The sequence below is a fragment of the Elephas maximus genome, chromosome 15 (assembly GCF_024166365.1).
Source record: "Elephas maximus indicus isolate mEleMax1 chromosome 15, mEleMax1 primary haplotype, whole genome shotgun sequence".
In the NCBI taxonomy this organism is placed as follows: Eukaryota; Metazoa; Chordata; class Mammalia; order Proboscidea; family Elephantidae; genus Elephas; species Elephas maximus.
Genome location: NC_064833.1, coordinates 19,003,185 through 19,023,347, shown reverse-complemented (window position 1 = coordinate 19,023,347; position 20,163 = coordinate 19,003,185). Strand labels below are relative to the sequence as shown.

Below are 20,163 nucleotides of genomic sequence, written 5' to 3'. Positions count from 1 at the left end.
AAAATACAACTAAAAGTTATTGAATTTTTGCTAATTTTTGGTCAATATGTTTTTCTTAATTAAAATTCAGTTAAATTGTTGAATGTACACTAATTTTGGTCATTATGGTTTTATTAATCAAAGATACTAAACGTTCTGTAACCAGAAAAGTGTGCATACATCTTTTATGTTAAGAATGGGTCTCGTAGTTGTAAAGTTTGGGAATCACAGGTCCAGATGATTTATATGGTTCTTTCTAAGGCTAATATTTTGGAATTCTAAATTGCAGTGTCTAAAACAGTAGCTACTAGCCACATGTAGCGTTTAAATTAATTAAAATAAAAATTTACTCAATCACACTAACCACATTTCAAATACTCAATAGCCACATGTTGCTAGTGGCTACCATATTGGATAGCGAAGGTATTAGAATATTTCCATCACTGCAGAGAGAGCTGTTAGATAGCCTTGTTCTAGGAGAGCCAGATGATCTTATTAGCGTGCTTTCTTGAAATGAGATGGTCTTATCAGACAATGTTTAGAAGAATATGAGTTTGAAGATTGAAGATATTTAGCCTTTGGCTCTGTCATTGAAAGGGGTGAAGAAACACTGGGCGGGGGTGTTTAAGAAGCCTGAAAGATGAATCCACTCTCTGTGGGGCAGTTTGCTTTTGCACCTTTGATTGTACTGAGTAACTTGAAGCTTGAGAACAGCCAGGCATGCCAATAAGTGTTGATTCAGCCACACCCCCCAAATAACCTCTCCCACCAAATTACTCTGAAACTCAGAAGCCTGTACCTAGGACTTGGATAAAGCCGGACACAAGATTTTGCTGGTTCTTGGCCCAGAGGAGCCACTAAGAAGAGGAAGAATGGAGAAGCCATCCAAAGCCAAGTAACATATTTCCTTCTTCTGGGTGTGGACGGAGCCAAGGGGCTGGGAGCTGGGGGCAAGGGTCTCCCTTCAAAAGACTTCAAGGGTTAACTAAGACTTAAGACTTAGTAGGGGAAGGTCATGGTCCAGGAGGGACAATTAGGTCTGCTCACTCATTTAAAAAGCACAATTTCCCTCCTCTGTGAGAATATAAATAATATTCACTGTAGAAAATTTGGAATGTAGAAGCTATGAGGATTTAATATTACTCATAATATCGCTGAAGACAACCATTACTAATATTTTGAACATTTGGTCGGATTTCTTCTCATTCCTTTAACTAGGCTGTAAAGAGCATTAAGCGTTTTTTGTTTTTTTTTTTTAACAAAAACAAAACCAGGGCCTTTTCTTATTTAATTGCACTAAACTCTGAAGCCAGCTTAAGTTTATGGCTTCTTTTCTATCTCTGACCATCTCCTCCTTCTTCACGGACTCTTCTCTCAGTTTGTCAATGATGGTTGAGCTCTTTCCAGGGCTTTTGCAGGAATGTTATCCCTTAGGATCACTCATAGCTTGCTCAGGGAGCTTTGATAACCTCAGAGCTGCGCCCTCATGACCACGGTGGCTAGTCCTGAGGTCCAGAGCAAATGCTGGCTTTTCATTTTGTTTAGGGTTGGATACACAGAGGCTGGACATATTCATATCTTTTTACCTGCAGAGTGATTTGGTAGAATTACATGTGTACCCCATCAGCTCAGATTGGGGGCAGGACATGGGTTCTAGTACAGGATTGGGCTGCCGACTCATTTTTTTTAAAAATTAATCAATCAGGTATTAAATATTTACTGACTACCTGTTATGAGTAAGGCATTTTACAAGGCACTGGATCCACAAAAGAAGCCCTGGTGGCCCAGTGGTTAAGCTCTCAGCTGCTAATCTAAAAGACAGTGGTTGGAACTCATCATCGACTCTATGGCAGAAAGATGTGGCAGTCTGCTTCCATAAAGATTACAGCCTTGGAACCCTATGGGGCAGTTCTACTGTGTGCTATAGGCAGAGGTGTAGTGGGGGTGGGGGACAAAGGGGGACATTTGCTCCCAGGGATAAGACCATGGAGGGCCAGATGAGGCTGGCCAGGAATTCCCTCCTCCTGCCCCAGGGAGGTACAAATTTAGAGATTGGCCCTGGGAGGTCATTACCCTGGCTAGGCCTCTGCCTATAGGGTCCCTGTGAGTCAGAACCAACTCAGCAATAACAGGTTTTGGTTTGGGTCCCCAAAAGTGAATTAGACTGGACCTGCTCTCAGACAGTTTACAGATTGGTGGTGTTGACCAATAAGGAAATAGATGATGCGTTAGTTATCTAGTGCTGCTGTAACAGAAATACAGCAAGTAGATGGCTTTAACAAAGAGAAAGTTATTCTTTCACAGTTTAGAAGGCTACAAGTTTGAATTCAGGGTGTCAGCTCCAGGGAAAGCCTTTCTCTCTCTGTGCCAGCTCTGGGGGAAGGTCCTTGTCTTCAGCTTCCCTTGGTCTAGGAGCTTCTCAGCTCAGGGACCCCAGGTCCAAAGCACGTATTCCCCTCCTGGTTCTTCATTCTTGGTGGCATGACATCCCCTGTCTCTCTGCTTGCTTCTCACTTTTATATCTCAAAAGAGATTGACTCAAGATACAACCTAATCGTGTAGATTGAGTCCTGACTCATTAACATCATAGAGATAGGATTTATAACACATAGGAAAATCACCTCAGATGACAAAATGGTGGACAATCACACAATACTGGGAATCATGGCCTAGCCAAGTTGACACACATTTTGGGGGACACAATTCAATTCATAACAGATGGTTATGACTTGGGTATTGTCAGTTTATGATAGGGGTATGCTCGAGGTACTTTGGGGGCTCAAAGAAGGCTTCTTAGAGAAAGTACGTCTAAGATGAGGCCTAAGGAGGAATAGGAAATAACACCCTTAAACTGGGGAGTAGAAATGGCGGGGGAGAGGAGAATGCTCTAGCAGAAGGTACAGCAGGGGTAAAAGTCTGCAGCTAAGAAAGCATGATGTGTTTGGGAATGACAAGTAGTTCAGTAAGTATATACTGTGTCCATTTTCACAGGAATTGTTGCTGGTAAATGCTCTGGGCAATAGTGTTTGCCTGAAGGCTGGCTCAGTCCCTGATAGCACATTTTCCTTCCTCCCAAATTGTAAAAGCCACTTCTTTCTAAAGAAAACCCACTTCAAAGCTGCCTTCCTCAGATTTCCTCTGGTGGAAGTAAACTCTCCTTCTTCTAAATTTCTGTGGTGCTGTTGTCCTTTGGAACTTTCTACTTTATACAACGGTTACTTACTGATGTCTCTCCCTCTGCCTTCCTGGACTATGAACAACTTGAGATGAAGACCGGTCTTACTCACTTCTAGAATGTTACATGGAGCCTAGAGCGAAGAGCACTTAAACTGCACGTGTGTGTTCAGGGGATGCTGGGTGCATGACAAAGACTGCTTTTCTGTGCTGCTGGTCTCACCTATTTTTTGAGATTTCAGTGTATTCTCTCCTTTGTTGCAAATTATTCTTTCCCTCCATGTGCCTGCTCTGATCTTCTGCCACAGTGGGCTCAGGAGAATTTTCAGAAGAGGATAATGGCATTTGATTTCATTTGTTATGCAGATTGGATTCATTAGGATGAAGGTCGTAAGTGGCTTTATAAGTAGTTTCTGGATTAAAGGCTCTCTTAGGAGTGGAGAAATAGCAGAACTTCTTACAAGGGTAACAACACTTTTGGTGTCGTGGAGGGGTATGAGCAGGGCTGATCTCCAACCGTTATGTGCTTGTATGGCTGTATTAGTTGTTATAATAGTGACCTACTGTACTTTCATACCAGTAGGTACAGAGCTTCTGCCCTGAGTCCAGAGTGTCCCTCTGACACTCAGCCATTCCCCTAGGACCTGCTTGCATCCAGCAATTAATGGGTTAATGCATGACATACCAAGACAGCTCTAGGATCCTGCACCTGTGTGGCTGGCATTCTGATAGGTCAATATCCACACCACTGAAATTCTGGATACCATCCCTGGTTATCAAGTATATGTCAGTGATATTGATGTATTTTCTCCAGAAGAGGAATTTTGGATGAAAGAAGAGAGCCGATTTGGAAACTATTTAGCGTAGTCCTTCCAATCCACTGATTTTACCAGTTAGTGACTGTACCACCTTTAGCGTGTTGCCTCACCTATGCGTCTCGGTTTTCTTGTCTGTAAAAGATGGATAAGAATTCTTTCCCTTTTCCATCCATCCGTCCGTCCATCCATCTGTCCCTCCCACAAATAATGGTGCCCACCTGGAAGTGTTGTCTGATGGTGACCAGGCAAACATTTAGAGAATTGAATTTGGGGAACTAGCCATGGATCTAGGTTTGAAGGTTGGACAAGACATGGGGAATGACCGCCTTTCGAAACGGTAAATGACTTCACCAATGTTGGGACTGTCATCACATCAATTGCAGCATCAGTTCCTTGGTGTTTACTCAGAGGACAGGCTAAGGCATTTTGTGCAATATAACATTCTGTAAAACCATTCAGCCCTTCATTTATTCATGTCATCTGGATAAATCCTGTATGGAGCCCAAGGGGCTGGGAGGCAGCTGCCGTTTAACTAGTATTTGGTGAGAGCCCCGTGTGGGTCCAGTATTATTCCAAGTGCTTTTATTTTTTCCACAATGAAAACAGTTTTACAGGTTTTTCTGGATACAAAAATAACATGAAACATTTATAAAAACATTAAAAAAATACAGAAAAAGTAGAAAGACAGAAGATGAATCCCACATCCCAGAGATAAATACTCATCTTTTTGATGAAAAATACCTCCAGATACCTTTCTCAGCATATATACACTTTTTTTTAACATAAATTGCATTATAATGCTGTGTTGTAACCTACTTTTTCTCTGAACATTATCAACATATGCTGACAGCTCCATTATCGAGTGGATGATTGAAAAGAAACCATCATACTTGAAAAGGTTCTGAAGGCAAGGGACCCAATGGACTCCATGTTTCCTTCAGCACAGCCTCTAGGTTTCTGGGAGTGTTGATATCATCTTCTTGCATTTCTCCTTGATCTCTTGAGTTTGTTCTTAAGTTTGTGTGCTGGGCATCTTTTCAATTTGGTAAATATACACATGCACCATCATCAAGAAGAACTGCAGGGAATTCCATTGCATTTATTTGATTAGTTCCCAGCTTACGTTATTTCCCATTTGGGGCGGGTATAATAATTGCATAATGAGCATCTTTGTGTATCCAATTCTGCCCACATGTGCAGTTACATCTTTCAGGTACATTCCTAGAAATGGGAAGGCTGAGACAAATTTTTTTTTACATTTTAATTTGTATTTGTGTCAGGGGCTATTAAGGGGCCAGAGAAGTATATGATGGAGCTCAAGGTTTAGCTGGGGTGACGGGACTTAAAACTCATGACACAATCATAGAACGGTGCAGAAAGTGCTGAGGAGAGGGGTCAATGTTGTTGGGTGGGAAGGGTCACCGAATGGTGGAAGCAGTTTCAAAGAAAGGGAGTGAGGAGAGCTTGCTTCAGGGTCCTTAAAAATAGCCTGGACCCAACAGATACTGGAGATGATTGCACACAAATGTTAATGTAATTGGTGTCTCTGAATTATACATGCAAAAAATGATGAATTGCCAAAAAGGAAAAAATCATGGACCCTCAACTGTGAGAATATTTTGGGAGAGCCCTGCCGAAAGAAAAGGGAGGGGCTAGATTCTTTCCAATTCAACAGACATTTAGCAAGTGCCCTTCAGTGCCAGGCATGGGATACAGAGATAACCACACCCGGTCCCTGGCTTCAAGGGGCTTGCAGTCCAGTGGGGTCCACTGAGTGGGGTGGGCTCCCATGGAACCCTGCTCAAGGTGCAGGCAGCACAGATGGCTAGGTGGATGAAGGGGGCGGGCAGGTAGAGAGAACATTTCACACTTGAGCTGGGTGTTGAAAGGTGAGCTGGAAATCCTCAGCAGCTGGGGAGGGGTCCCCAAAGTTGCAGCAGTGCAGAGGCACTGGGATGGGGCATTGCATGGGGATGGGGCAGTGTGAGGTGCTGTGGTCTAGTCTGGCTGGAACCTAATGCAGAGAAGGGGAGGATGGACTTAGAGATGATTTCCCACCCTTGGGGCCATCTGCCTCTTCTCATCCTCTGGGCTTCCTGATCTCCTTTACTGGTCTAGGCTGGACTTGCTTTGTATCTACTCTAGGTAAAGTAGACCTGGCCAGGAGGCATATGCTAACAGTCAAATGTAGAACCTGCACTGCTTCTAGGGCAGCTGAGCAAGATCCCTACTTGCCAAGCTTCCTGCAGGTATAGCCACAGCTGCCCCGTAGATATACAACCCAAAGGTGGCCTGCGACACACAGCAATGGCCGGAGGAGATGACAATGCTGGTGGTCCCAAGCCTTAGGAACAATAAAACCCACATCCTGGGGCAGGCCAGCTAAATAATCTGCAGGGCACAGTGCAACATGAAAATATAGGGTTCATGTTCAAAATGCAGGTAAAAGGCTTTCTCTGTCTTCTGCCATCGCTCTCTTGACCTCTCAGGTGCTTTTTATTTGCTATTTAATGGCATATTCTATCAGGCACAGGGGTACTTATGGGGTGAGTACAGGCCTCGCAGGTACCTGAGGCCTTACCCATGACTCGGTTCATGGGGTGCACGTGCTTGACCTTGACCCCTCAGGTGGCTGAGAACATGTCTTGAGAGGCAAGGAAGCAGTGGGGGGCAGGATCATGCATGAGGTGCGTGCTCCATTGTTCCATCGAACTTCACTTGCAAAACACAAATTCAAAGGTGAAATTATTAAGAATTCCAAGACGGTAACCTCAGACAAATGAACTCCAAGCATGAGAACCCCTTCTGAGCCCAGGGTCTGCGTGACTACACTGGTTGCTTGTCTTGTCCTTGGGGCTCGCGATGTCATTTTCACTCAGCACCAAAGCCCTGAGGCTAACCCCAATTCCACCAGAGTAAGCTGCCGATCATGGAGCTCTGGTGGAGCAGTGGTTAAAGAGCTCAGCTGCTTACTGGAAGGTCAACAGTTCAAACCCACCAGCAGCTCTCTGGGAGAAAGACGTGGCAGTCTGCTTCTGTAAAGATTATAGCAGTTCTCGGTCCTATAGGGTCACTATGAGTCAGAATTAACTCGACGGCAGCGGGTTTGTTTTTTTGGTAAACTCCCCATCAAGGCAAGCAGGGGAGATGAGAAACCAGGCAACAGGGACTGGTTCTGGCACTGACTTGTGTTTGACTCTGGCAAATCCTTGGATTCTCCTGTGACTCTGCTTCTTTCTGCAAAATTATAGCTGCGCCATCTAGCTCCTGGGGATTGTGTTGTTGTTGGATGCCATCACCTAGCACTGACTCCTGGTGACCCTATGTACAACAGAACCCAATGTTGCCTGGTCCTGTGTCATCCTCACGATCACCAGCATTTTCCAGTCCATCCTTGCAGCTGTTGTGGCAATCCATCTCACCAAGCGTCTCCCTCACCCTTGCTAGCCCTCTACTTCACCCAACATGATGTCCTCCTCTAGCAATTGAGCCCTCCCAATGATGTATCCAAAGCAAGCACATTGAACAATATTCTGTTATGGTCCATAAAGTTTTCATTGGCTAATTTTCAGATGTAGATTGCCAGTCCTAGCCTATCTTAGTCTGGAAGCTCCATTGAAACCTGCCCGCCATGGGTGACCCTACTGGTATTTGAAATACCTGTGGCATCCCTTCCAGCATCACAGCAACACACAAGCCCAGACAGTATAACAAACTGACAGATAGTAATAGGGATTGTAGTCCAGATCAAATGAGAAAGTGGAGTATTCTGGGTGTTATGCTGGGCTGCCATGAAGAACTGAGATTACACTGGTTCTGTGGCCCCAAGAAATGGGAGGAAATATCATGGCGGATGCTATGTCTGGGAGTCAGTTTGGCTAGGAGGCTCACGGCCAGCCTGAGTGAGCTTGGACCAGAGCTGCTGTTGTGTAAAGCATATTTGAGTTTTGTATAGGAAGATATACTGACTGTCCTTTGGGGTCTCTTCCTACCCTGGGATTTAGTGATTTTATAGTAAAGTCTTAGGCAAAATCATATGCATTCATTTATTCACTGAGCAAACTCAAATGCCAGATACTCTTGCAGATACTCTTGGGAACAAGGAGGTGGATGAGGCTTGGTGTCTGCCATGAAGGTTTTGTACTCTTGTTGAGGGCCAAGCACAGCAACAAATACAAGCAGTGGGGGGTGTATCTGGAACTGTGGGAGAGGCAGGACAGGGCACCAGGGGCACACAGCAGGGAGGTCAGACCCAGCTGTGGAGGTGACCCCTAGGCTGGCCAGGCAGCAGCTGTGAAACAACCTGGTCAATTAGTTACTTCCCTTTGCCTCAGGATCCCATGACTTTAGGATATGGTTAGGGGTTGTTTCAGACTTAAATCCATCAGATCAGATCCCTCAGCTCCCTGGCACGGAGACCTTTGCACAGACTTCCTAAAATAAGACAGCTCCTTTCTCCCCCATCACATGCACTTGCCCTCTCAGTGACCCTTGCTCCCTGCTGTGGCCACCAGTGCACAGTGGCTGGCTCTCACATTACATCACCTACAGCTGTGGGAAGCTTCGGGTCCTTGGCTCTCAGGCTGGCTGCCAACTAGGGGTGGCCAACATTTGTTTTGCAAAACAAAAGGTACCATCTGGGGCTGGAGGCCATAGTCTGATTCCAGTCTGAGTCACTGAAGGGCAGGTCAGCTTGAAGGGAACAGGAAAAAGAGGAAAATCTCAGACCGAGTAAAAAGCCTCAGGTTGTAGTACTTTCTAAAGTCAGAAAGAATTTTAGGCTCTGTGAATACGGATTGTGCCCAGCCTCTGTGCAGGGAGTTAGCTCCCATGGTGTGGGGGCCTGGAAGGTATGTACCAGGAACCCAGAGGAGACAACTAGCGAGGGGAATGTAGCGCCCCCTACTGGTGCTAAGTGAAAAACAACAGAGCCACAGGCTCCTATAAACACAGATCAAAAAAAAAAAAAAAAAGAGAGAAGAAAGAAAATCCACTGCCATTGAGTTGATGGCAACTCAAAGCGACCCTACAGGACAGGATAGAACTGCCCCATAGGGTTTCCAAGGCTGAAATCTTTATGGAAGCAGGCTGCCACATCTTTCTCCCATGAAACAGCTGGTGGGTTCGAGCCACAGACCTTTTGGTTAGCAGTTGAGTGCTTAACCACGGGGCCAGAGTTCCTTCCTATAAACACAGCCAGTCTAGTAATTCCTCTTCTTAGGCCTTCTCCCACTTCCACTTTCCATTGCAAAGAGAAATCACTGTGTTTCTAGATTCTGAGGCTCACCTTGGTCCATATGGTGAACTTGGGTTGAATGTTATAATCGATGTGTTTAGTTAATGTGGAGTCCCTAGGTGGTACAAACAGTTAACGTACTTGAGTTTATCTGAAAGGGTGATTCGAGTTCACCCAGAGAGGCCTTGTAAGAAAGGCCTGGAGATCTACTTCTGAAAAATCAGCCATTGAAAACCCTGTGGAGCACAGTTCTACTCTGACACACACTGGGTGACCATGAATCAGAATCTACCCAAGGGTCCCTGGTACTGGTATAGTCAACGTGGTAGTGTCCCTCTACCATCTTGCTTCTCTGAGACCTGTTTATAAGTTGATGATCCACCTCAATATTAAGGGACTTCAGTCACACTTACTTACTAAAAAATCTAAGAGACAGCTCAATTTTCATTTGTTAAATTGGATTTTTTATTTATTGCACTTTGAAAGTAATAAATGTATTAAATGTTGAGAATATCCACACTGGCATTTGTGGAAGCACTGTTTGTCTTAGTCAAAATCTTGTATCAATACTTTTCTCAGAAGTTGTCCTCCTGGTTAGTAGCTGGGTGGGCTGGCTGATATTATCTTCCTTTATGGATGCCTGCATAATTCAAGTGAGAATCCCAAACCCTGCCAAAATAAAAAATAGATCACATTTATTGCTTCTTCTGAATGAGCCACATTTGTCTGGCTTAGGGAGCTGAATTAGATTCAGCCTGACAGACTCTGTTCTTTGTGGAGCTTTATGGATTGCCATTCCATACCTACCTATATACGTCACAGTGGTTCTAAAGTTACTGTCTGAGGATTGCTTTTCACTTTTTTTCTGGAAATGAAAGGTAGTGCGTGTCATGAATAATGGATGGTTTTATTTATATAACTGTTACAAATGATTATGAAGGCTAGGCAGGATCATTAATTTTTCTATCAACACTTTAATATGAATCAAGGATTTTCTTGCTTTGTAAATTACCTCTTAATGAAATTTGGGAAAAAAGTTTTCTACTTTCTCTACAAAAATCTTAATAAATGTTTACCTTTGTATACTAGAGTAACGTAGATGAATATTCCCATATTTTCAATTCTCTTAGAGCAAAAATGATACTTAGATTAACTAGTATCACAGCTGCATGGTGGTGACTTATTGATGTTGGTTATTGCTGATAGAATGGGCTTTTTCTTTTTGGCTACTCTGCATCTTTGAACATCTTTTCCAATATGTATATTCTTCCCAAGGTAGAAGCTAGATATTTGCTTTCCCAGCTTCCCTTGCAGCTATGGTGCAGACATGTGACCCAGGTTCCACCAATCAGATGCTCTTATTTGAGAATTTGGATTGAATGTTAGTGCAGCATAGAATCATTCTGGGGGAAGGGCAAATAGGCCTACTTTCTTAGAGAGGGCAGTAGTGGAGGTTCTGGGTGTACCCTCCAGTTTCCAGTGCCATGGATAAGATGAGCATCTGCGTCTAGAACTGGGGCTGACCCAGGAACTAATCTGTGTTGTGATTTGGGTATTGCTTTTGGCTCTGTAGCCTTCAAGCCCGGTTCTCGGGACCTCCTGGAAAATCTGCAACATGTTCATGTCCTCTAACACATTCCTTTTCTACTTAACCTAGCCAGAGAGGGTTTCTGTTCTTGGCAACTAAAAAACAGCTGGGATATGAGGATAATGACAAGGAAATAGGATTCTTTTATACATATCTCCTTTTAGCTGTTGTAGGATATAAATAGAAGATGACTATGTGCCAGGTCATTCTTATAAGAGTCATCATTTACTTAAACTGATTCATTGTTGAGAACAGCAATCTACAAAGAGTGGAGCACACCCAGGTAGGGTGTTTCTAAGGGAAGTGGAGAGTGACTTAATACCAGTGCAATGAATGGTTAAGAGTTTGGAACTCACCAATGGACTCTGGAATGGGGTCTCCTGGGGCTTAAAAGTTAAGCTGTGACAAGGACCTGGATAGAGATCCTCTGGAAACTTCTGGGTATTTTGGCTTGAGAGGTTTTAAGGGCTGGTTGGAACCAAGATTACAGTCTCACTAGAGGCCCATGATATTCTTCCGTCCATTCATTCAACACTTATTTGTTGAGTGCCTACTTTGCCCCACATAAATGCAAGTGAGTGAGAAGACAATGGGGAACTAGGCAGGGGTAGTCACACATTTGTTTGATGCTCTGGGGTTTAAAAGTTCTTTCACATTCATGTGAGGGAAGGATAATAGGTTTTGTAGCTGTTTGTAGCTGAAGAGGGCCTCTGGTGGTACAAATGGTTAAGTGTTCAGCTACTAACTGAAAGGTTGGCAGTTCAAACCCATCCAAAGGTACCTTGGAAGAAAGGCCTGGTGATCTGCTTCCTACACGTCACGGCCATGAAAACTCTATGAGACATAGTTCTACTCTGCAACACATGGGGTTGCCATGAGTTGGAAATGACTTGATGGTAACCGGATTGTTTTTCTTGGTAGCTGAAGACCCTGAAAATAAGAGCAGTTACTTGATTTATCCACAGTCACATAGCCTCTAGGTAGTAGAATTAAGAACCTAATTCAATTCTTCTGGTTCCAGAATCCTATATTCTTTCTAAGGCACCAGCCGCTCTTACCTGCAAGAGCTCATGTCAACCCTGGGGCATAACTATTTTTAAAAATATATGACTATTTCTTCCTTTTCCTAGAAGGGAATCCTGAAGCAAGGACAGGTCATATTTGTAAATATAGAGATGGGTCTCCACTTTGTAGGTATAGTGGTGTTTCTACTATCCTCCCACTCTACTACCCCAGGCTGCTCTTGTCATTGATATCTTAATTGCAAACGTGATGTTGAGAGCTGCCCTTGACAGATGAGATTCAGGGAAGGGAAGACATCAGTGGTACACAGGGTCGAGGGGCAGGTACCATGGGATACAGTCCAAGCTAAGACCATGGGAGAGAGGGAGAATAAGAAAGGAAACCCTCCCTGCTTAGCCATTGTTGCCTTAGGGCCAATGCATTATAAAAGACAGGTCCCCACCCTTTCTGACACCACAATCTAGTGGGCAAGATAGGCACGCACACAACTGAGTCATTCCATCCTTGGGCCTGTGTCTCTTGTGTTATACTTATCCTCCAGATGGCATCGACTTCTTCCTCCCTCCCCCCTCCTTTTTTTTTTTTTTAGGAGCCCTGGTGGCACAGTGGTTAAAGCATTTGATTGCTAATCAAAAGGTCAGCGGTTCAAAACCACCAGCGGCTCTGTGGCAGAAAGATGTGGCAGTCTGCTTCCATAGAGATTTACAGCCTTGGAAACCGTATGGGGTTGCTATGAGTCAGAACTGGCTCTATGGCAAAGGGTTTTGTTTTGTTTTGTTTTTAAGTTGTTTTAGGTTTATAGAGAAATTGGGCAGAAAGTACAGAGAATTCCTATGTACTCCTTCCCCCTTTTCTTTCTTTCTTTTTTTTAATCAAAATTTTTATTGAGGTCTTTGTAATTCACATGCAGTTGTAATAGACAATACAGAGAGGCCCCGGGCATCCTTGACCTGGCTTCCCTCAGTGATAACGTCTTGCAGAACCCTAGTACAGCATCACGACCAGGATTCTGATGTTGGTGCCGTCCACTGATCTTACTCAGGTTTCCCCAGTTTTCCTTGTTCTCATTTGTGTATGTGTGTTTGTGTGTGCATGTGTGTGTTTTGTTCTATACAATTCATCACATGTAATTTTGGGTATCTACCACCACCACAGTCAAGATATAGAATAGTTCCGTCATTACAAAGACCCTTCACGTTGCCCTTTTATACTTTTATTGCCACATCCACCTCCCTCCCTGATTTCTTTTTTATCTCATATGTCCTTGACACCTATAAAGATACTTAACAAATGTGTGCTACAATAATAAATTAACTAACTGTGCCATAAGATATATATATGTATATATCTTATATATTATGATACAGCTAGTTAATTTATATGTATACACACACACACGTATATATACACACACATATATATATACCAACCAAACCAAACCCAGTGCCGTTGAGTCGATTCTGACTCATAGCCACCCTGTAGCAACCCTATAGGACAGAGTAGAACTGCCCTATAGAGTTTCTAAGGAGCGCCTGGTGGATTCGAACTGCCAACCTTTTGGTAGTAGCCGTAGCACTTAACCACTATGCCGCCAGCGTTTCCATAAATATATATATACACACATATATTTTTATATATAGATATACACCCACACATATATATATATCAGTGATTTCATGTACCTCAGGAGGGACTGCCTGGGTTTGAATTCCCTTTCCATCATTTATTATCTGAGTGGTTCCAGGCAAGCAACTAACTCTCTGTAGGCCTCAGTTTTCTTGTCTTTAAAACAGGGGTGATACTAGCGTGTACTTCAGGGGTGCTATGGGATGAACTGAGGTGGTGCCTGCACGTGGTAAGACTTACCTCAGTAAATAAACCAATAGTCTTGGCTTTAATTATTTGAGGAGGGCCTCTAATATTGTAGAAGGTAAAAAAAAAAAAATTCTAGAAGGTAGGTCACGTTAAATCTGTCTTTGTGAGAAGGCTTGGATTGAACCTCTTCCCTGAGGCTAGTGTGAGAGAAGGTCCCTCAGCTAGTGACCCGGCAAGGATGACACCCCAGCCCCATCGGCTCTGTGGTCTGTTGTTCTTGACCCGCCCTTGCCCTTGTGGCTGCTCCCACTGAGGCTGGGGAGGCACTGCCTGCATTTCTCACGTATCTTTCATTACATCTCATGGGGAAAATGTTGTATTAATGGGCAGAAGTAAACCTGTGGATTTATGAGGGTCCTGGGAAGTTGCCCTCCTGAATAACAAGGGTCTAGTCTCACCCAAACTTTGCATGATTTGTGGGTGAGTTTTACCTCTGCCCAAGCTCTTTCCTAAGGAGTTTGCAGGAGACCACTTAGAAGAATCCGTTCTCTTTCTCTCCCACTTGCTTTTCCTGGTATTGAGGAGGGGTATTTACTGCAAGTCTGATCAGGAATTACTGTGTCTGGGGCTCTAGGATCCATTCAGATTCCCTTACGGTGTACACACCTGTTCTAGGAAAGTAAATCTCCTTCGGTTACAAAGCCAGAAGCACCCGGGTTAAGAAACTCTGAGAATCTCCCTGTCAACTGTCACACCGACTGCCATGGGCGCCGCAGGAAAGTCTTGTCCTGCAAGTGCGCCGCGGACAGAATTTTCTTCTTTTCAGAATGAGATTGAACAGAGCCTGGCAAGGTTCCTCCCATCCCAGAATTTCTCTATGAGGGGCACTATCAACAATTCATTGTGGACTATTAAACATTACTGTCTCTCCCCTCTCCTTGGAGCTTCTTAAAAAACTGCAGCGAACCAGGGACATAACACATTAGGTATGGGCAGGGAGGGGTAGGGTTTCCCAACTGCAGGCCACATACTGCTGGTGGGGCAGGCAATGGTTCTAGGGGTACAGTGACATGGCATTAAATAATATCGGGCCACAAAGAAAGCAACCCTCTTTAAAATTGTCTTTTAATTCTTCTGCTTCTCTCAAAGAAAACATCTTGTCTTTAACAGCTCTTTAACAGCTGTCAGGGGCCCCTAGGTGGTACAAACAGTGAACTCGCTGTTAACGGAAAGACTGGAGGTTTGAGTCCACCCAAAACACCACGGAAGAAAGGCCTGGTGATCTACTTCCCAAAAATCAGCCATGAAAACCCTATGGAACACATTTCTGCTCTGACACACGTGGGGTTGCCGTGAGTCAGCGTCAACTCAAGGGCCAATGGTTAAGTAATTTTTTTGCATTAGTTAAAAAAAATTTCTTGCATTCTTTCTATGTACTAAAAGAAATTTCCTTGCTCTTTCATTTCCCCAACCCTCTTTTTCTTAGTATCAGTGTGGACTTATTTATTTAATGTGTATTAATCAATTTCTTTCATTTATTTTGATACTCGAATTGTCCCCTGTTTTGCCAGAGGGAGCCTCTTCAGCTTAGCTTCTACGTCCTTTTGACATGTCCCCTTCAGCTTGGCTCCTATGTCCTTTTGACATGTCCCTTTCAGCTTTTGAGCACCTTCTTATTGCCTGGCATAATTAGATAGTCCAGGTTTGCTTTAAGGGAGGACTTAAACTAATTATCTGACTGCTTACGATTAAAATGTAGGAAAAAACGGGAAGGTGGAAAATCATGGCCAAGTGTAACACTGGTAAACGCCTCCCTGAACTTCGGCAGAAACAGCAGGCTCTGGACTGGACTTATTGATCACTGACACTAACAGAAATGGATCTGGGGGACACTGTCATGTGTGAGAGGCTGCCCACCTCAGTGCTGGTACAGGCCCTGTTGGTGATGGGTGGACTCAACAGGCTCAATCACTTGTAGGCTCACCTCCTGTTAACCTTGAACACCAGAGTCCATGGCACGTGTCAATGGCAATGAGAGATAGAAAGCACATGGAAATTAAAGCCACAAGCAAAATGATTTTATCCAGTGATTTTAACTCTTGCTTCATGAAAAATATGAGAACGGCAAACCAATGACAAAATTATCTGTTTGCTTTATACCAGTTTTAATTTCTTCTGCCCTCGTGTCTGTAGAAACCCTGGTGGCATAGTGGTTAACCGCTACGGCTGCTAACCAAAAGGTTGGCAGTTTGAATCCACCAGGAGCTCCTTGGAAACCCTGAGGGGCAGTTCTACTCTGTCCTACAGGGTCGCTATGAGTCGGAATCGACTCAACGGCAACAGGTTTGGGTTTTTGGTTTTTCTCGTGTCTGTAGAGAGGAAGATGTACAGTAAAGGGGCCAACAAAAGGAAAGCAGAGAAGACGATGAGATCAAAACCCCCCAAACTGGCTGATGCTGAAAACTAGAAAAAAGTGTTCTTGGAAGCAGAGAATCGTAGAATGAGGGACACCTAGATGATTGGTTTTCATTTGGCAAGCGTCGCTCAAACAACTCTGAAATGCCAGTTGTGTGGAAAAGAAGTAACTATATCTGTGTATTGGGATGGGAAGAAAAGTCACCTCTTGGCCCAAGGTGGCCAATGACCAGGTCACCAGGGACCTAATATTTACAGTAAGATGAATACCAACAGGGATGTCTCAAGTGAACTGTCCACATACTTTAAAATTGCTCTTAACCCTCCCTGTTGTTTCTGGCACAGAACGCCAGAAGATAGCCCACACTCTTCGGGGAGCAATCGAACAAGAAGGCCAGACGCTGGGGAGGAGACAAAGAGCAGCCCCTTCCTTAATCAGCCGTGTGGTGCCCTATTTTTTCACCATCAATTTTTAAGCCCTTTAGTGTCTCTACTGAGTCAATTAAGATATCACCCTTTAAGCTTAGAAAGTGCATTGACATTAGATAAGAGATAATTGTAGCCTGATCTTTTAAATAAACATTGGAGTTTTTTTTTTTTTTTTTTTTAAGACAAAATAAGGCAACTGTGACATCTTGTTCACTTGGAACCAACCATCTGACATTTTTCAGCCCTGTGATTGTTAAGGGAAAAACCAAAACGAAGCCAGTTGCTGTTACGTCAGTTCCAACTCATGGTGACCCTGCGTGTGTTAGAGTAGAACTATGCTCTGTAGGGTTTTCAATGCCTGATTTTTTGGAAATAGATTGGCAGGACTTTCTTCTGAGGCACCTCTGTGTGGATTCGAACCACCAACCTTTTGGTTAGTGGTGAGCACATTAACCATCGGCACCACCCAGGGAGTCCTGTTAAATGAAGAAGGTGACTATTAACAAAACGAGACGATCTGTGTATTTAAGCCTAAAAATGTTAACTTTTAGGAGATATTCAGTAGTTGAGTCAGAAAATACACACACCACTCTTCTATACCTTTCCCATGGCAGACATAGCTAATCTATCACCGCTTCAAAACCTTCTGAACAAGTTCTCCGGGGAGCGATTGCCAATGGATAAGAGCTTATAGTTATCAGCTACCCAGATCAGAGATCAGCCCAATCCACTCTCTTACCCCTCCTTGTACCTGCCCACTGTAGGTTAAAACGATGACTCTGATGCAAGAACCTAAGTCATCCTCTTTTCACTGCACAAGAGTTGAAAGAGGACGGACTGCTTCTCCTGGGCCTTTTAGAACATGACTCTCCTTTCTAGAAAGAGACTTGTCCAATAGCCAGGTTTGGTGATGACTTTCTTGTGTTATGCAGTGTGTTATTTCGGTTAATGTTAATAGCAGGCAAGATGCCCCCAATAATGGAAGTTTGTTCTACAGATACATTGAATGGGTATTCACTCAGCTATTCTGTATATGCTTCAATTGCTCTTACTGCCACCAAATAACTCCTTTCTGCTCCTTCTCTACCTTCTGACTTCTCTTGACACTTTGTTCTTGCAGCCCTGTTGCTAGTCCCTCCTTGTGGCCTCAGCAGGTCGCCTTTCCTTGTGTGAGTTTTGGGCTTCTGCCCTTGCTACCGGCTTCTCAGCTCTCTTTGCCTTGAATTTCATTTATTTAGCCAGACACTGTCATCACTGCTGGGCACAACTTTTATGGCAGGCCACCTCCCAGGCTGCTGATGAGCCTGTGGACTAATCAGCTGTGGCCAAGGGACTGAGGTCGCATGGTTCTGAGAAGAGGCCTATGAGCGGCAGGCATTCTGAGCCTTGTTTCTCCAGTCTGTGGGCACAGGAATGAGCAGAGTCTGCCAAACACTGACAGTGCCCTTGATACCCAGGTTGGGGAGAAGATAGTCTATTATCACTATGATTTTTTTAATTGCTCCTAATTTTCCCATCTTGAATATTAGCAGCTTTAGGAAAGGGACTTAGTTATTTCTGGTTCTTTGCATATACTCAGCCTAATATAGATAATTAGTCGGTAATACAAGATTGATATAGCTGCTCTTCAACATACATTTAGTAATAATAAATTTGTCTTACTGCCTTTTCCATTTTAGGAAAATATGGACATTTTTTCTGAAATCAATGTAATTTATGGTCCTCATTGGGAGGGTGCAATACAGAAAAAGAAGAAGCTGTTGCCGCCAAGTTGATTCCAACTCATAGTGACCCTATGGGTCTGAGTACAACTGCCCCATAGGTTTTCAAGGAGGGCCTGGTGGATTTGAACTGCTGACATTTTGGTTAGCAGCTGAGCTGTTAACCACTGTGCCACCAGGGAAGCATAGGAAAGAAAAAAAAGCACCCACAAATAATTCTACAACCAAGAGATAACAGACGACAGAATCAAACACAGGACTGAGAAATGTTAAGAAATGTCACTTGCAGTCTCTGAGATCTTGTGCAGATAACTTTACTGCTCCAGCCTTCCATTTCTGCATCTAAGGAAAAGCAGGGATAATAGGGCTTCTTACCCCCCAGACCGTGAAGGTTAAATGACTCAGGATTTGTAAGGTACCTATTCCCAGGCTTATTACATGTTGGTGTTGTTGTTTGGTGCTGTCGAGTCGGTTCTGACTCATAGCGACCCTATGCACAACAGAACGAACCACTGCCCGGTCCTGCGCCATCCTTATAATCATTGTTATGTTTGAGCTCATTGTTGCAGCCACTGTGTCAATCCACCTCGTTGAGGGTCTTCCTCTTTCCCACTGACCCTGTACTCTGCCAAGCATGATGTCCTTCTCCAGGGACTAAGCCCTCCTGACAACATGTCCAAAGTATGTAAGATGCAGTCTCACCATCCTTGCCTCTAAGGGGCATTCTGGTTGTACTTCTTCCAAAACAGATTTGTTCCTTCTTTTGGCAGTCCATGGCATATTCAATATCCTTCACCAACACCACAATTCAAAGGTGTCACTTCTTCGGTCTTCAGATGCGACTGAAAATACCATGGCTTGGGTCAGGTGCACCTTAGTCTTCAGGGTGACATCTTTGCTCTTCAACACTCTGAAGAGGTCCTTTGCAGCAGATTTGCCCAATGCAATGCGTCTTTTGATTTCTTGACTGCTGCTTCCATGGCTGTTGATTGTGGATCCAAGTAAAATGAAATCCTTGACAACTTCAATCTTATTACATAGTGGGTGATAAAGAGCAATTAGTTCCTCATTCCTCCGTTCTGAGAACATCTTCTTTCCATTACTGTATTTCTCAAGGAGAGAGAAGAAAGAAATCCTGTGGCATTCAAGAAGACTGAATTCTCCAGAGGCTTATTTTAGGTCTCCTGTCCCTAAAATACAGGTCTCTGGGTGGTGCAAATGGTTTGTACTCAGCTACTAACTGAAAGGTTGGTGGTTCAAATCCCCCAGTGGTGCTGCAGAAGAAAGGTCTGGCAATCTACCTCTGTAAGATTACAGCCATTGAAAACCCTATGGAGCACAGTTCTACTCTGAAGCACATGGGGCTGCCATTGGTTGAAATTGACTCCACGGCAGTAGGTTTGGTGTTTTGGTTTGGTCCCTAAAATGACCCTGTTTGCTCAGCTCTGTGTCACAGCAGCTATGTGAGGTAGAAGAGGTGGGTCCCTCCACCCTGGTTTGATAGATTAACTGTTCAGGTTCCAGAAGACTTGAAGGACTTACTCAAGGTTGCATGACTAACAAGGGGCAAAACTGGACATTGTGGCAGCCACAAAAATGTGCCACTCAGATCTCTGGCTGTGAGGAGCACAGCTGACTGACAGCCCCAGCTGCTGCATCCCTTCTGGATCTACCAAGGATCTACTAAGGATCCACAGAGACCACTCTTCCCAGGTGACTCTCACTTAACTGTGTTTACACAAGCAGACCACCTTGGTATATGGAAATGGGTTTTGCCATTCTGTCTCAAACATGCTGATTGAATCTCCAGGAGCTTTTCAGAAACCTGCAGAAATCATGGATTTATTCCCCTTTCATTTAAGTGTTGAATCGTGAACATTGGCTGAGAAACAGTCACTGACTTTCGACAGCCAATGACTGGCCGTAATCTTAATTTGTGGGTAATGCCAGGAATGATCGATCCAG

The 20,163-nt window shown here is 43.9% G+C and overlaps 1 protein-coding gene and 1 long non-coding RNA gene across 2 annotated transcripts in view; one reads left to right on the top strand and one right to left on the bottom strand.

The window, feature by feature from the left end:
- The first annotated feature begins 786 nt into the window (after positions 1 to 786).
- Positions 787 to 20,163, top strand: part of FER1L6 (fer-1 like family member 6) — a 155,169-nt gene continuing 135,792 nt past the window's right edge. Inside the window, exon 1 of the mRNA XM_049854179.1 lies at positions 787 to 874. Coding sequence (XP_049710136.1) covers positions 852 to 874 — 23 coding nt within the window. The 5' untranslated portion in view covers positions 787 to 851. The remainder of the gene's footprint in view (positions 875 to 20,163) is intronic.
- Positions 9,672 to 20,163, bottom strand: part of LOC126058853 (uncharacterized) — a 62,019-nt gene continuing 51,527 nt past the window's right edge. Inside the window, exons 2-3 of the long non-coding RNA XR_007513299.1 lie at positions 11,577 to 11,725; positions 9,672 to 9,876 (exon numbers count right to left, since the gene is read on the bottom strand). This is a non-coding gene — a long non-coding RNA (uncharacterized LOC126058853). The remainder of the gene's footprint in view (positions 9,877 to 11,576; positions 11,726 to 20,163) is intronic.